This window comes from Anolis carolinensis, chromosome 2, assembly GCF_035594765.1.
Source record: "Anolis carolinensis isolate JA03-04 chromosome 2, rAnoCar3.1.pri, whole genome shotgun sequence".
Classification (NCBI taxonomy): Eukaryota; Metazoa; Chordata; class Lepidosauria; order Squamata; family Dactyloidae; genus Anolis; species Anolis carolinensis.
The window spans coordinates 21502105-21519831 of record NC_085842.1 but is presented as its reverse complement, the minus strand read 5'-3'; the positions used below and the strand labels follow the sequence as shown (position 1 = coordinate 21519831).

Here is a 17727-nt window from a genome sequence, read left to right as displayed (position 1 = left end):
TGTTTTCCCTCCTTTACATTTTGTTTGAGCCTCTGGCTGCAAAGGCCTAGGAAAGGTGGCTTGGAATCTGCAAGAGCTGGCTGCAGTTTTCTTTGCAGTGATTGGTCAAAGAGTGCAACATCTTAGGACCGCCCTTTTTACCAGGGTCTAGTCTCCATTTTGGAGCTTCATTCTGGCTATAGTCTTCCAACGTGCTGGAGCTGTGCAAAGCTAACTGGGACAAATCATCCTCAAAACCAGGCCAATCTAAGCCTATCCAAATTAGATAAGTATTGAATTATATTGATCTGGAATAGGAAATCTAGTTAGAGGAGCAAAGTTATTCCATCGCTTCTAGAACTAATCTTTGCTGTAAAGATAGGGAAGGAAAGAGTTTCTCCTTCTAATATAGGCAGCGTGATTAGGGTATAGTGGTTTTATAATCACTTTTGCCTTCTGGAACCAGGGATAATTCTGCAACTAAAACCTATGGAAATTTGTTTCATTTTCTGCAACTTTAAGATCTGTGCCAGGTTTACAACCTTGTATGAATAAACATCCTTTTTTGAAGTTATCCAGACTCAGTCGTTCAATATCTATAGGACAGCTTATAGGGATTTGCAGTTCGCCCGGATAAAGGACAGCACGTTTCAGTTTTATAGTTTTTTATTGTCCGGCGGACGGCACAGACATAGACCCCCTCTATCCTCACCACTTTCACAGTACACAACCAAATGCATACTAAACATAAAGACAACCATACAACAGACATTCAATACCACCACTAACTCAACAAGTTCTCACCAACACCACCAGACAACACCACAGCAACGCGTGGCTGGGCACAGCTAGTATATATATATATATTTAAACAACATCGAAAGAGTAGGAATCATGTTTATTAGAAACGTAGGAAAAATAGAAAAAAGGAAACATAGGGAGGGAGAGGAGGAAAAATTTTTTTGTGACTTTCATCGTAGCCTTTGCGATTCCAAATTTAGAAGAATATATTGAGGGTAAAAAGAAGTCTTGTCATTGATATAAAATAAATTGGCTGTTCTTTACTTCTCTAAAAGAAGAGGAGGCTCCAAAGATACTTCATTGTCTTTTCCTTTTGTGTTCCTCTACTTTAGACCAGTCTGTGTACTTTGTCGCGGTTCCTGTATTTTTCTTTAGTAGAAAAGTTAATTTGTCCATGTCTTTAATCTCTCTCACTTTCTGGAACCAGTCCTCTATATTTGGTACTTCCTTTTGTTTCCACTTTTTTGCAAAGCTAATTCTAGCGGCTGTGGTCAAATAGGTGAACAGAATATCATTGTTGGAATCGAAGTGAATATCCAAGTCAGTTATACCTAAAAGGTAATATTCCGGTTTCATAGGGAATTGTAACTTAAGTATGTGTTGACATGCTGCATGGATTTTCTCCCAAAATTTCTTTGTTTCTTTGCATGTCCACCACACGTGGAAGAAGCTGCCTTCTTGGCTCTTGCATTTCCAGCAATTTTTCTGAGTATTTTTGTACATTTGGCTTAGTTTCTTTGGTGTAATGTATCAACGATGGAACATTTTCAGCCAGTTTTCCTTCAAATCCATCGTGTATGTATATCTCAATTTTTTGGTCCAAATTGAGTCCCATTCTGAGAGGGTTATGTTCTTCTCAAATTTTTGGCCCATTTTATCATACAATTCTTGACTGTTTCCCCTTCTGTTGACTACTCCAATAATTTATTGTAAATTTTTGTATTCTTATTTTGTCCCAAAATTGATCGTTTTGGCTGAAGCCAATTAGTTTGTCTTTATCCTATAGTTCCTTAATCTGCAAATAGTGTAGCCAGGAAATATTGGTAAATTTTTGTTTGATCTCCTCATGAGATTTTAGAGTTATTGAACCCTTTACTAATAAATCCTTATATGTTGGCCACTTAGACCAGCCTAATAGTCTTCTCTAGTTGGCTTCCATGGAGGATAGCCATAGTGGAGTCTTTGTATAGAATTTTTTTATATTTTTGCCAAGTCCGGAGTAGTGAGGATTGTATGAAGTGGTTCCCGAAGGTTTTCTCTTTTCTCTCTCTCTCGTACCAAACATATGAATGCCAACTCACTCGCAAATCATGTCCCTCTAGGGAAAGCAACTTTTCTTTTTTTAAGCTCATCCAGTCCTTAATCCAGGCTAGGGCACATGCATCATAATATAATTTTATGTCCAGAAAACCAAAACCATCTCTATTTTTTTTTGTCTGTTAATATCGTGTATTTAATTCTGGGTTTTTTCCCCTTCTAAGCAAATTTCAATAGTTCTATGTTCCATTCTTTAAATTTTATGTTCTTACATATTATTGGTAGGTTTTGGAATAGGAACAATAGTCTTGGTAAGACATTCATTTTTACCAATGATATCCTTAGACCTGTTCTGGACCCTCATGTTCTTCTGCGAGTTCCCAGTCAGGGTTGGCTTGACGCGCCTTTCTCTTAGCATGCTTCTCCCTTAAGCCCTCCATTCATGTCTCTTCGAATTCTGCAGCACTGCTGGTCACAGCTGACCTCCAATTAGAGCGCTTAAGGGCCAGGGCTTCCCAGTTCCTGGTATCTATCCCACAGTTTTTAAGGTTGGCTTTGAGCCCGTCTTTAAATCTCTTTTCCTGCCCACCAACATTACGTTCCCTATTCTTGAGTTGGGAGTATAGCAACTGATTTGGGAGATGGTGATTGAGCATTTGGACAACGTGGTCAGTCCAGCTGAGTTGATGGCGTAGGAGCATCACTTCAGTGATGGTGGTCTTTGCTTCTTCCAGCACGTTGACATTTGTCCGCCTGTTTTCCCAAGAGATTTGCAGGAATTCTCGGAGGCAATGCTGATGGAATCGTTCCAGGTGTTGAGAGTGACGTCTGTAGACCATCCACATTTTCCAGGCATATAACAGGGTTGGGAGGGCAATGGCTTTATACACAAGCACCTTGGTATCCCTACAAATGTCCTAATCCTCAAACACAATCTGCTTCATTCAGAGAAATGCTGCACTCGCAGAGCTCAGGCAATGTTGTATTTCAGTGTCAATGTTGCCTTTTGTGGAGAGGTGGCTGCCAAGGTAGCAGAAATGGTCAATGTTTTCTAATGTTACACCATTAAGCTATATTCCTGGCATTGCAGAGGGATTGGCTGGTTACTGCTGGAAGAGCATTTTGATCCTCTCGATATTCAATGAGAGGCTGAGCTTCTCGTATGCTTCTGCAAAGGTGTTTAGAGTGGCTTGGAGGTCGTCTTCTGAAAGCACACAGATAACATTATCATCGTTATATTGGAGTTCTATAACAGATGTTGTGACCTGGGTTTTGGCGTTCAGTCTGCTGAGGTTAAATAGTTTGCCGTCTGTCTGATAAATGATTTCCACTCCTGTGAGAAACTTCCCATCAACAAGATGAAGTATCATAGCGGTGAAGATGGAAAATAAGGCACAGAAAGGTGAAAAGGCTTAAAGCACATTTTAAAGACACTGGTGGCAACAATAATAACAACTGAGGCCAACCTTTAGTAAAAGGAAAGAAAGGCCAGCGAGTCCAGCCCCGAATGGGCACTCCAGCTTCCCTGAGAAAGTGGCCCCGAGCCCTGTCCGTATCCTCCAAGGTGGCTCCTTCCTCTGTCTCCTTGCTCCTCCCAAGGTTTCGTAGAGTCTCTCTCCTTGGGACTGAATCCCCTGGGCTTTACTCCCAGGGAGCAGCTACACTGTAGAAGGAATGCAGTTTGATGCCACTTCGACTGCCAGGGTTCCATGCAATGGAATCCTGGCATTTCTAGCTTGATTTGAAGCTTCCTCTGTCAAAGGTTCTGGGGCCTCACCAAACTACAACTCCCAGAACTGTGTAGCATTGAGCCTTGGCAGCTCAAGTGATGTCAAGCTGACTTTATCCTAAAAACCCTGGTTCCCAATATTTGGGGGGGGGGGGAGCAATTTGATATTTAAGGAGAGCCATTTGATAATGAGATGACGAATAAAAACCGGAACATTTGCAGAGATCCGCATATCCATGTATCCGCGTCCCGGGGCTTTAAAAAAACGGCCAAGGTTTCTGACAAAAGTCTCACATCGACCATCTTAGGCGCCTCTAAAACTCGGAACAAAGCAGCACGTCTGGACAACGGAGGCAGAAATCCCAGGACTGACAGGTCTGTCTGTATGTGGACCCCTTCTGAAGTCCTGGGATTTTTTGCCCCTGTTTCAAACCCGTGATTTAGGGCTCTTCCACACAGCCCTGTATCCCAGAATATCAAGGCAAAAAATCCCACAATATCTGCTTTGAACTGGGTTATCTGAATCCGCACTCAAATAAGCTTTAGATTTTCTGCCTTGACATTCTGGGATATATATAGGGCTGTGTGGAAGGTTATTATACTGTGATTTTATTGTGTAACTGTTTTTACTGATGTAATACTGTTTTGGGCTTCTCCCAGTGTAAGCCGCCCCGAGTCCTTCGAGAGATGGAGCGGGGTATAAATAACGTTTTATTATTATTATTTTATTGTATGACACAGCAAACAAGATAGATATGCTGGATTTCGTTTCACAAAATCACAAGTCGAACACTTCCCAAGTGTCTAGGACTGTGTGATGTATTTTCGGATGATGCGCGCAGATCCCAGTAGGGTGGCCTTTTGCAGTTGGCAGATTGTAATTTTGTCAATGCCTATTGTTTCCAAATGCCAGCTGAGATCTTTTGGCACGGCACCCAATGTGCCGATCGCCACCGGGACCACCTGCACTGGTTTCTGCCAGAGTCTTTGAAGTTCAATCTTGAGGTCCTGATAGTGGCTGAGTTTTTCCTGTTGTTTTTCGTCAATGCGACTGTCACCTGGGATGGCGACATCAATGATCCAAACCTTTTTCTTTTCCACAACTGTGATGTCTGGTGTGTTGTGTTTCAGAACTTTGTCAGTCTGGATTCGGAAGTCCCACAGTATCTTTGCGTCTTCAGAACATCTTCTGGCAAGTCCTGCAGGAGGAGGGCGGAAACGCCCAGCCATTTGGTAAAGGCAGCTCAGAACCCTGACCTGTCACTTTATAAAACTGAGAGGCAAGGGAGAAACCGTGACCAGCTCAAGTACTATATATACATACTGCCAGCCCTCCATATTTGCAAATGGTGTTGTGCGTGGATTTAATTAAAACGCCCTCCTTAGGAATCTCTAGATCCCCAGTATGATTCTGTGACCAGCCTCCAGCAGACACTGACAATTGTGCTGCAGGATCTAGGGATTCCTAGAAAGGGTTCTCAGAGCCCCTAACCCCAGCGAATGTGGAGGGTTGACTGTACTATAAGGACAGGCAGAGTATCCGTCTACTTGCGTGTATGTAGATAGTGAGGGGGCATGGACATGGGGCCCAACTGTAGACATGAAATACCTTTATGTTTCTTGTACAGAACTTTGGCATTCCTCCTTTAGTGGGACTCAGGGCGGTTTCCAACAAAAGTGTCAAAATGGCAAAGATTCAGTGCCAAAAACAGACCATGGTAAATCAAATAAAAACAGTGGACGAAACGATCTCAAAATAGACTTATTAAACCAAATTAAAATAACGCATGATGGAGAGCCCTGTCTCCCTCCTCCGAGGCTCTCTCCCTGGGATGGAATCCCCGGCCTCTGCCCGAGGGAGCGCATGCGCCGTTGAAGGGAAGGGAAGGGGCTGCAATGTCCTGGGCGGCCACCGGGGGCAGCAGCGCCCATGCGGCTCCTCCTGGGCCAACCGCCACTTCCTCTTCCTCCTCCTCCTCCTCCTTCCTGCCTCGTCTTTCCTTCTGGAGGAGTTCCTGTCCTCTTGCTGCTTAGGTGGGAAGAAGCCTCCCTCCCTCCTTCCCTCCCTCCTTCCCTCCCTCTCTCGCTTTGGCACCGCTTTCGCTGCCTTGGCTCCATGCTGTGGGACCCTGGGGGCGGTGGCTGGCCCTCTTAGGCAAGGGGGCCCAAGGCCTTGTGAAACTACGACTCCCAAGGCCCCCCCCTGGAGCCAGGCCCTGCAGGTGGGGCCAGAACACCCTCTGTGTCCTTTTCCTGGCATCCTCGTGAATATTGTGCCTGCCTTTGCAGGAAGCTCCAGTCTCGATTGGTATAATCTTCCCATAGATGTATTCAAAGGGTTTCCATTCTCTGCCCCGTTTCATGATACAGTAGAGTCTCGCTTATCCAACGTTCTGGATTATCCAGCACAGTCTGCCACCACCACCACCCCGCCTCTATCCACAGCTGTTTCTCTTGGCAGCAAGTACTGAACTTTTTACGGATTTAACTTCCAACAATGTTGTTGCAGTACGTTTATTTTATGCAATTCTATCTTTATTTATGGAGCCCCGGTGGTGAAGTGAGTTAAAGCACTGAGCTACTTGCAGACCGAAAGGTCCCAGGTTCGAACCCCAGGAGCGGAGTGAGCGCCCGCTATTAGCTCCAGCTTCTGCCAACCTAGCAGTTCGAAAACATGCCAATGTGAGTAAATCAATAGGTACTGCTCTGGTGGGAAGGTAACGGCGCTTCATGCAGTCATGCCAGCCACATGACCTTGGAGGTGTCTATGGACAACGCCAGCTCTTCGGCTTAGAAATGGAGATGAGCACCAACCCCCAGAGTCAGACATGACTGGACTTAATGCTAGGGGACACCTTTACCTTTATCTTTATTTATAGTCACTTTTTGGTAGTCAATGTTTTTGTAGTCAATGTTTGTAATACATTGCGAGGCTTTGGTGCTAAATGCGTAAATAGAGTAATTACTACATAACGTTACCGTGTATTGAACTACTTTTTCTGTCGATTTGTTGTAAAATATGATGTTTTGGTGCTTAATTTGTAAAATCATAACATAATTTGACGTTTAATAGGCATTTCCTTAATACCTCCGTATTATCCAACATTTTCACTTATCCAACATTCTACCAACCCATTTATGTTGGATAAGTGAGACTCTACTGTATTTTAATAATACATGAATGAACTACAACTTCCGTTGTCCAGAGTAATTCGCCCCACAAACACACACCCTACATATGTAAAGTTGGAATTGGTGGGTCTGTGTTATAAGTTTGGGCCGGATCCATCTTCAGTGGGGTTCGCAGTGCTCTCTGGGTGGGGGTGAACCATAACTCCCATCATCCAGTGTAGTTACCCACCTCCCCCTGGTGTCTGTGTCGCAAATCTGGTTCAGATGCGTTGTTGGCAGGAATCACAGGGCTGTCTGGATGTGGGGGCCATCTTGGAAAATACATACAAACTGTCAGGATGAGATTGGACTGGATGGCCTGCGGGGTCTCTTTCAACTCTAGGATTCTGTGAGAGACAGAGTTATTCCACTCATACCGCCCTTTGAGAAGGCAAGGGAATAGATTTTTGGAGAGAGATTCCATCCAAACTGAATTTTTATTCTATTTCCCCCTCTGCATTTCATTCTTTTTAATTCAGGAAAAATCTCCCAGTTCAGCTCAGGAATATTTCTCCACGCTGCTGGAATTGCCTGTACTGAGTCCTTCCATTGGGTAAGGAAAGAACGGCAGCCCTCTGCTCCTGCACATTCAAAGCAAGGTTGGTCGACTCTTTCATTCAAGGTATTTGCCTGAAAGCAACACTTGTCACTCTTTTTATCCCAGAACTGAAGTTTGGCTTGAAGAGAGGAAGGGGATGAAGGAGCTGAATCCTGCAAGTCTGCAGCTGGAACAAGGAGCAGCAAGAGAAGGAGGGAAAGCAGGAAATGGGGTTCAGTCTGAACACGTGACCGAGGGACCAATGTGGAAAGCGCCAGAAGAAGGCAACAAGCTTCCAGGTCTAAGGATGGAGCAGTGCTGGGAAGCCCAATGGCAGCAGTTCCTGAAGACCTTCCAGTCGCCTTCCTGGGCATGGAGAAGCCTTCCGCCAGCAGAGGAAATGCCATGGGACAAGGCCAAGGACTTCCTGGCCTCCTTCGAACAAGTGGCCAAAGCCTGTCGGTGGCCCAAGGAAGAGTGGGTGGCCCGGCTGTTGCCCGCATTGAGTGGAGAAGCAGAGCAGGCCTTTCAGAGCCTGGAAGCCGGAGACAGGGAGGATTATGGGAAAGTGAAGGCGGCCATCTTGAGAGCGGAGTCCCTGAGAGCGGAGCTGCAGCGCCAGCATTTTCGGCAGTTCTGCTGCCAAGAGGTCGAGGACCCGCGAAGGGTTTACAGCCAAGTCCAGGAGCTTTGCAGTCGGTGGCTGAAGCCGGAGAGACGCAGCAAGGAGCAGATCCTGGAGCTGCTGGTCCTGGAGCAATTCCTGGCCAGTCTTCCCCAAGACCTGCAAGGATGGATCCGAGGCGGAGGGCCGGAGAGCTGTTCCCAGGCTGTGGCCCTGGCAGAGGACTTCCTCCTCAAGAGGCAGCAAGAGGCCGATTCCGCCAGGTGCCAGGTGAGGCTCCAAGGGCTATTGAAGCAGAGGCTGGGTGGCCATCTCTTGGGGGAGCTGTGATTGTATTCTCTTACGTGACCAAATGGGGTTGGATTAGACAGGGCTTCTTAAACTTTTGCACTCATGATCCCTTTGCACCTGACAAATTTCTATATTACCTGGGTATATAAAAATCAGCATTTGCAAGGCTTCCTCAACAGAATCCACTGGAAACACTGCAAACAGATTTGGGTAAATGTCTAAAACAACCAGTTGGTGGCATTCAGAAAACTTCTGTTGTCAATTTTTGTGACCCCATCACTGAACTAAAAAGACCTCATTTCGGATCAGGACCCACAGTTCAAGAAGCAGTGGAATAGATGACCCTTGTGGTCTCTTCCAACATTGTGGTATTTTTTTTTACCAATGTCCTAATAAAACTGAATCTAAAAAAAAACACACTAGCCTGAGAGAATTTGTTTTCCTTCTCTCCATTTCCAAAATCTCCCTATTTCTCAGGGACTGTCGCAGGATGTGTGTGTTGGTTCCCTGGATGCGGAAAGGAAGTCGCCAGATGCTGCTCAGGGACAGATCTATGAAGAATCCAAGCCGGTGAAGGATGCGGATATCCCTTTGCTAAGTAAGGCTTCATGAATGAGAATGAATGTGCCACACGTAGGCTGTACCTACGCTGTAGACCTCATGTAGTCTGACATCCCTTTAACTTATATGGCTCAGTAGTATGGGATAATGGGAGCTGTAACTTAGGCAGGCACCAGCTCTCTTTGGCTAAATATGGGGTGTGAAGTTGTTTGAGCGATTTCTTTTTTAAAACTATATTTTTTGAATAAATGGGGAAGAGGGTAGGTTTCACTTGCCCAGCATCTGCCTTTGATTGTATCCAACCCATTCTCCTTCTAAAAAAAGAATTTCCATTTATTCTTTGCAGGTGGTGGAACCCAATGCCCAAGTCCTTCCATTTCAGTGTTTCCTCCTGATGGACAAGTTAAGACAGAAGCTGAGCTGGGTGAGGTATGTAATCTCATTTAGTTCTGCCGAAATCCAAAGTATTAGTCTACAATAACAATAATAATGTCTAATAATAACAATAAGGGATCGTCTAGGAGTCTTATGGACCACAAGCTGAACATAAGCCAATTGTGTGATGTGACAGCGAAAATGGGCAATGCAATTCTAGGCTGCATCCATTGGACTCTAGTGTCCAGATCAAGGGAAGTCATAGTCCCACTCTATTGTGTTTTGGTCAGGCCTCACAAAAGTATGTCCTTGATATATGCTAGTATTTGATTCCTTCACCCTGTATGGATGCCATGGATAGCTTCAGGGTTAACAGTATATTGAATTGTTCTGCTGGATCCTGAATGCTACTTTCAAGAACCCAAACACAGGCTGCAGAAAGTTCACTTTGTCAGCTCATTGCTGTAGAACAAGCAAGAAGAATGTTAGCCCATTTGAGGATGCATCTGCATTGTAGAGTTAATGCAGTGGAAGCACAGGCAGATCCGTTTCTATGTCAATGCTGTTGTGCACGAGGATGGCCTGACTGTTGTGTTGATGGGCATGTCTTGCGTTTCCAGGGTCTGCTGGACTGCAGGGACACAGGCGTCCCTTTGCACAGCGTTGAGCAGACTCTCTCCCAGCCGGGCCCACAGACCATCTTCTGGCAAGTCCTGCAGGAGGAGGGCGGAAACACCCAGCCATTTGGTAAGGGCAGCTCAGATCCGTGACCTATTACTTTATGAAATTGATGCCCCTTCCACACAGCTGTATAAAATCCATGTTAAACTGGATTATATGGCAGTGAGGATTCAGATAACTCAGTTGAAAGAAGATATTGCAGATTATCTGACTTGATATTCTGGGTTATATGGCTGTGTGGAAAGGCCCTAAAAGGAAAGGGAGAAGCAGAGGGTATACACACACACTCTCTCTCTCTTTGTATGTGTGTGTGTGTGTGTACACACATACACACAGTACAATCTCAGTAATCCGAGCCCCGGATTGTGAGCTGCTTCCCAAGGGGTGACGGCTCGGCCCATGGAAGCAGGCCACGATCGCGCCGTTTCCTCCGGCCTTTCCCCCTCCTCTCGCGAGAAGGAAGAGGCGGGGCGCTTCCCTCTTGCGAGAAGGAGCTCCTTCTCGCAAGAGGAGAGGTGGAGGCAGGAGGAAGCGGGCCGTGATCGCTGCTGCAGCAGCAGTGATCGTGGGCCCAAGCGCCGAGCGGAGAGAGTGAGCTTGGGCCTTTAGAGAAGTGTGAAGCGTGTCGCTGCTTAGCGGCACGCCTTGCGCTTCCCTGCCTGGGTCCAAGCGCCGGGCGAAAGGAGAAAACTCCCTTCGCCTTGCGCTTGGACCCAGAGAGGGAAGCGCAAGGCATGTCGCTAAGCATCTGCATGCCTCCCGCTTCCCTGGGTCCAAGCGCCTGCCGGAGGGATTAATTTTCTTCCTCCGTCAGGCGCCTGGGTCAAGAATCTGGGTTATCCGATTAATCCGGGTAACCCGAGTTGGGCTCCGCCCATTTAAATCGGATGACCGAGATTCTACTGTATATATTTATTAGGCATGTGTGATCCATGAAAAAAAATGGTTCAATACCCTCTTCAAAAATAGGGGGTGCTGGTGCTTCGTTTCTAAAGTCATTTCCGAATTTTGAAGCAAAAAATTCAAAACTTTCCGAAACTTCCGAAGCTTTGTATGTACTTCATTAATGGCGAATGCGCATGCGCATTAAGGAAAACATCGCCAATGGGGAAAATTGAGGGGCCTCTTTCTCCCTCAATTTTTGAGCTATCCTAATGAAATTTGCTATAGTGGTAGAACACAAAAAACACTGTTAGCTCACCAAATCTGAGAACACTTCAAAGAATTTTCAAAGTTTTTACTAAAAAAACTTTTTTTAATAATAACAAAAATCTGTTCCTGGTTTGAAAGTGTTATTTCCTGTTTCATTGGGTTGTCTTTACTTTGAAAGTCATTGTTCTACTTCAGAAACATTGCTTTTGTGGCTGAAACTTGGTTAAATTGGTGGACAGTGTCCCAGGAAACTGTAATGGGCTATCATAGCACCATGTCCCTTGTGCAAAGACAAAGTTTTGGCAGTGTAAAGTTTTGCCATGTTTCTATGACAGAACCAATTACGAAATGACATTTATCACCCAGGAACAGAAATCATAGTACACCATCAAATCACTCCTGACAGATGACCACCAGCCTCTGAATAAGGAAATCTGTTCCTGGTTTGAAACTGTTTCATTGGCTTTTCTGTGGCTGAGAGTGTGTGGCTTGCCCAAGATCACCCAGTGGGTTTCCATGGCTGAATGGGGAATCAAGCCACAATCGTAGTCCAACTTTCAAACCACTACACCATGGTGTCCCAAAAAGGGGCCCGCTGTTTCTTCCTATGAAGCTTAGCCCACTTCTATTCATGAGTGGCTTTCTTCCTATGAGGCTTAGCCCGCTTCCGATGTTACACTATGTCTTAGGAAAAAACCTCAGTCTTTTGTTTTTTATGAATGCTCCCATGAGAAAATGTATAAGAATGTGGCGAACTACAATTCCCAAAAGTTTTGGGTCAACCCTCCCAAAACTCCCCCAGGATTTTCTCGACTGCCTGCATCGCGTCTGCAACCATGTGGTCAGAGAACATCTCCTTGAGGGGGAGGGGCCCCCTGATCACCTGACAACCCAATGTTGCTCGAATACGCTCCAACTTAGACGCCTGCGTTAGTGCAGAAACAAGGGATGTAAATGAGGCACCTGTCAGGTTTTGTTGGATTCGTTCCGACTTGTTCAGCCTGATGACGTTGACAAGGTTCTTGGAGCAGTGAGGGCAACCACTTGTGCCCTAGACCCTTGCCCATCTTGGCTTATTAAACTTGCCAGTGGGGGTTGACTGATTGGGTTACAGGAATCATCAACACCTCTCTTCAACAGGGGCATATACCATCTTGCCTCAAAAAAGCAATTCTAAAGCCTATTCTGAAGAAGGCAACTTGGATTGTCATTATTGACCAACTACCGACCAATCTCCAACCTCCCAATTTTGGGCAAGGTCTTGGAGAGGGTGGTCGCTTCTCAGCTCCAGGAATTCTTGGATGAGACCGATTATCTAGATTCGTCACAGTCTGGTTTCAGGCCTGGTCATGGGACTAAGATGGCTTTGGTTGCCTTGGTGGATGACCTCCGCAGAAAGCTAGATAGGAGGCATGCTTCCCTTCTGGTTCTCTTGGACATCTCAGCGGTGTTCGATACCATTGACCATGGTATCCTTTTGGGGTGGCTCTCGGGAATAGGTTTTGGGGGCATTGCTCTGCAGTGGCTCCGCTCCTTCCTGAGGGATCGTACCCAGATGGTGAAGCTGGGGAATACCTGCTCAGACCCCTGGCCTTTGACCTGTGGGTTCCCGCAAGGTTCCATTCTATCACCCATGCTTTTCAACATCTACATGAAACCGCTGGGTGAGGTCATCCGGGGTTTTGGAGTTCGGTGCCATCTCTACGCAGATGACACCCAACTCTACTGCTCTTTTCCACCGAATTCCATGGAAGCCACCCAGACCCTAAACCAGTGCCTGGCAGCAGTGACGAATCCAGACAAGACAGAGGCCCTCCTGGTCAGTCGTGGGACCAATTTGGTATTGGGTGGCAACCTGTGCTCCATGGGGTTGCACTCCCCCTGAGGACATAGGTCCACAACTTGGGGGTCCTTCTGGACTCATCACTGACGCTTGAAGCTCAGGTGTCGGCAGTGGCCGGGAGGGCCTTTGCACAATTAAAACTTGTGTGCCAGCTGCGACTGTACCCCGAGAAGTCTGACTTGGCCACGGTGGTCCATGCCTTGGTTACATCCACATTGGACTACTGCAGTGCTCTCTACTTGGGGCTGCCTGCGAAGACAGTCCGGAAATTCCAGCTGGTTCAAAGGTCGGCAGCCAAGTTTCTAACTGGGGCTGGTTATAGGGAGGATACAACGCCCCTATTAAAGCAGTTCCAATGGCTGCTGATAAACTGCCAGGCCCAATTTAAGGTCCAGGTATTGACCTATAAAGCCCTACACAGCTCGGGCCCTGCCTATCTCCGTGATCGCATCTCCCCCTTGAGATCGGCCGGGGAGGCCCTCCTCTCATTCCCACTGCCGTCCCAAGTGTAATTGGTGGGGACGAGGGAGCGGGTCTTCTCGGTTGTGGCCCCTCGTCTCTGGAATGTCCTCCCAAAGGAGATTAAGCAAGCCCCTACTCTGTCCACCTTCCATAAGGAACTGAAAACCTGGTGATTCTGGCAGGTTTTTGAATAATCCACTCTGGTACACCACCGACCCATGGCCCTGAAATATGCTGGATCAAAGGTTTGTTGTGACTGTTACTTATTAGTTGTATAGTTTTATCTTGTTTTAATAATGTGTTTATTTTGCTGTTTATGTAGTGTATGTTGTTTGTATTTATGGTTGGAAACTGCCCTGAGTCCCTTTGGGGAGATAGAGCGGTATATAAATAGTTTTACTTACTTACTTACTATATAAATAAAGTTTTACTGACTTACTTACTACAGGTGAGGTTGATTCAACTTTGCTTAAAGTGGAGACGTCTCAGCATGGAGGGGATAAGCTGGAGGAGAGGCCTGGGGTAGCGCCACTTCTAAACCAAAGAGATGGACTGTTGACGGCGGAGCCGTCTGGACAAAGAAGTGAGTCCAAGGGGGCAGAGGAAGGGGCTTCTGTGATCTCCAAAGGAGTCAGGACATCTAGGGATTTCTTCTGGCTGGAACAGGCTGAACAAAACCATGGGGCATTAATTTGGGGAAGGCTCTGGTTCCCCAATTGTGGTTGAAGGGATTGTCACAGAGTCTCCTGGGGAAAACCAAGAAAAGCGTCTCAAAAGCTGACCCTGATCAATATCAAAGGAAGCATAAAAGAAAGAAATGGTAGACACATGGAAGGAAAGCCATACAGTAGAGAAATCAAATTTGTTAAACAATCAGAGACATAGTATTGAAGATCAACCTCATGGATACCTAGAGCATGTGAGAGAAACAGCTTTTTAAAACAATGAATTATACCCACATCAGGGGAGAAAAGAACGTCTGAATGTCCTGATTATAGAATAATTACGTCCAGCAAAACCCACTGAGGAGCCACTGGTGAAGGAAGCCAAGTTTCCTCTCTTTAACTTTAGTTTCCTTCTTTTTAGAGGCTGAAACAAAAACAACACCTTTCCTCACAGCAAAGGTTAAAAGTACAGCTGTGGATGTAAACAGAGGACTTTACATTGAGAATAATAATTAAAAAAAAAACCAGAGAAATTCCAAAGTGGCATGAAAGGGAAAGAAGTATCAGTAATGAGAAGTAGAAGGAAAAACAAAAGTGTTTCAGTTAGAGCAGGGGTCCTCAAACTTTTTAAGCCGAGGGCCGGTCCACAATCCTTCAGACTGTTGAGGGGCCGGATTATCATTTGGAGAAAAAAAATACAAATTCCGATGCACACTGCACATGTCTTATTTGTAGTGCAAAAACAACAACAAGAACAACAACTAGAAGAAGAACAATGAAAGAACAATACAATATTTAAAAATAAAAATAATTTTAACCAACATACATTTATCAGGATTTCAATGGGAAGTGTGATCCTGCTTCTGGCCAATGAGATAGTCGTTAATTAGGATTGTTGTTGTTGTTGTTGTTGTTGTTGTGTGCCTTCAAGTCATTTCAGACTTTGGGCAAGCCTAAGTCTAAAATTTATTTATTATTTATTTATTTACTGCATTTATTTACTACATTTGTATCACACCCTTCTCACCCCAAAGGGGACTCAGAGTGGCTTACAAATTATATGTACATACAATATATTATATTATTAGCATAGCACAATATTAGCATTATATATTACTATATTGAACTATACCACTATACTGTAATATTATTAGTAATATTATATGTAATATAGAACATATAATTAATATTATTATATGGTATTATTATGTGTTATATTGCATTACATTATAATATTATTATCAATATTATATGTATATACAATATATTATATTATAAAACTGAGGGCAGGGGCCAGGTAAATGACCTCAGAGGGCCGCATCCGGCCCCCGGGCCTTAGTTTGGGGACCCCTGAGTTAGAGCATCTAACCTCTCTCAAGGAGACTGTCCCTGTCACTATATTCTGTTGTTATATACAGAATTTTTATCACCCAGTAAAAGATCTTTGAGAAGCAGAAAGGTAGCCACTATGCATGTCTTATGGTGCTAGATTTGTTACAGATGGACCGTGTAATTGTTTAGTTAATACATTAAATGTGGAAATAAAAATTGTAATTTGAACAATAGAAAATAACTAGAAAATGTTACAATAATTAGGTATATGTGGGATCCAGGTAATAATTCCTTAGAGAATGTATGAAGATGTGGAGTGGAAAAAATGAGATTAAGAATGATATTTCAAATGTAATTTCTGTAGTTTATTGTACAATGAGTATGTCCAAGGGGAAAGGGTGGAGAGTGGGAGTGGGATGAAACAATAAAATAATAAATAAATAAGAACAGAATACACATCGACTTGTAAGACTTGCAGATCTGTATTAGATTAAACCATTGTTGTGATGGGTTTTTGAGAGTAATTATATTTAGGGCAGCTTTGGATGGTCTTGGAAGTCTTTTGACCTTTGAAGCACAAGATTGTCCCATTTTTACAGAGAGATGAAATTTCCTAATGCCAGGCTTAATGCAGACAGCTCAGAATGTAAAGCCAGGGTGACGTATCAATACAAATACTCACACATGAACTCAAATGATCCAAAGTGAACAAAGACATTTTGAATTAGATGGAAAGCAAGAGATAGCAGAAGGGAAAGCCAGGTGGTACAAATTAGGAAAGTGGTGGCCAGAACAGAAAAAATGTCCTTTCTTTCTCTTCAGGTGATGAAAAGGGATGTTGGAAGGAGATGAAGATATCTTCGCAGGTAGAGCCATCTCAGAGACCTACTGCATCCAACATTCATAAAAGCGGATACCGGCTCATGGGTCAGGAGTCGAAGAAGTACATGGAGACAGAGAGGAAACACACTAAAAGCCTTATAGGTGCTGATAAAAAGGCCTCTACAGATGTAGGGAAGCCCTTGTTCTCCAAGTATGGGAGAAAATACCACAGTGTGTCAGATGGGTTTGTTGATCTGAACCCAAGAAAAAAAGATACTAAATGTCCTGAAGATGGAGAAACAAGCAAGAGCCATGGACAGTCTTTACAGAGAAACCAAAATGTTCCTACAGGAAGGAAACTGCATAAATGTGTTACTTGTGAGAAGGACTTCAAATCTAGAGCGGACCTGTTGTGCCACAAACGGAGTCACACTGGAGAAAAGCCATACCAATGTTCTCAGTGCGAAAAATGCTTCAGCTGGAAATATAAGCTGGTAAGACACCAGCTAAGCCATACAGGGATGAAACCCTATAAGTGCTTTCAGTGTGGCAAGTGTTTCGCTCAGAGATCTCACCTGAAGAACCATCAAAGAATACATACTGGAGAGAAACCCCATGAATGTTGTCAGTGTGGTATGTGTTTCACTCTGAAACATAACTTGAAGGATCATCAAAGAATTCATACTGGAGAGAAACCCTATAAATGCTCACAGTGTTGCAAGTCTTTCACTAAGAGATCTAACATGAAGGTCCATCAAAGAATTCATACCGGAGAGAAACCCTATAAATGCTCTCAGTGTGGCAAGAGCTTTGCTGAAAGAAAGACCTTGAAGGACCATCAAAGAATTCATACTGGAGAGAAACCCTATAAGTGCTCTCAGTGTGGCAAGTGTTTCCCTCAGAGACATACCTTGAAGAACCATCAAAGAATTCATACTGGAGAGAAACCCTATCAATGCTCTCAGTGTGGCAAGTGTTTCTCTAAGAGATCTAACATGAAGGTCCACCAAAGAATTCATACTGGAGAGAAACCCTATGAATGTTCTCAATGTGGGAAATGCTTCCAACGGCACTCACATTTAATTGTCCACCAGGGAATCCATACTGGAAAGAAACCTTATTGTGCCCCGAATGTGGAAAAGGCTTCTCTTGGCAATATCTGTTGAATATAAACCAGACAACTCATAGGTTCTTCATAAGGTCTCTCTCTTCTGTGTGTGGGGAGAACTGTGGTCCTAAAGATGCACTGAACAAACAATATTTATGAAGGTTGCTGAGATAAATGTATACTCTAGTCTGTAGGCCACTGCAGGGTGGGAGGGAATTGGGGGGCCTCCTTCCTTCAAGTGCTCCCCCAGCTGCAGTTTCAAATGGAAGACCAGATTTCTCCTGTGAAATTATTGTTATAATTCAGGAGACACAGTTTCAAAATCCACAAGCGTT

At 44.6% G+C, this 17727-nt stretch overlaps 1 protein-coding gene across 3 annotated transcripts; it reads left to right on the top strand.

Annotated features, from left to right (window-relative positions):
- Positions 1-5704: 5704 nt before the first annotated feature.
- On the top strand, positions 5705-17475 carry LOC100565231 (zinc finger protein 436). 3 transcript variants are annotated; one of them, XM_016991868.2, is made up of 8 exons: positions 5712-5800; positions 7417-7490; positions 7602-8370; positions 8869-8989; positions 9299-9381; positions 9948-10074; positions 13914-14048; positions 16285-17475. In XM_016991868.2, exons 3-8 carry the CDS (start codon positions 7633-7635, stop codon positions 17448-17450), a joined length of 2370 nt encoding a protein of 789 aa, XP_016847357.2. In that variant the 5' UTR covers positions 5712-5800; positions 7417-7490; positions 7602-7632; the 3' UTR covers positions 17451-17475. The 3 variants fall into 3 exon arrangements, with proteins under 3 accessions (XP_062829605.1, XP_062829606.1, XP_016847357.2); XM_062973535.1 differs by lacking the exon at positions 7417-7490 and having other exon boundaries at positions 5705-5800; XM_062973536.1 differs by lacking the exons at positions 7417-7490; positions 13914-14048 and having other exon boundaries at positions 5705-5800.
- Positions 17476-17727: the final 252 nt, after the last annotated feature.

Excerpts from the sequence above, each read along its gene's own strand:
- LOC100565231 (XM_062973535.1), top strand. The coding sequence starts at position 7,633 with ATGAAGGAGCTGAATCCTGCAAGTCTGCAGCTGGAACAAGGAGCAGCA. Across the intron at positions 10,075-13,913 it reads CGGAAACACCCAGCCATTTG|GTGAGGTTGATTCAACTTTG; the intron begins GTAAGGGCAGCT and ends TACTTACTACAG. Across the intron at positions 14,049-16,284 it reads GGAGCCGTCTGGACAAAGAA|GTGATGAAAAGGGATGTTGG; the intron begins GTGAGTCCAAGG and ends CTTTCTCTTCAG.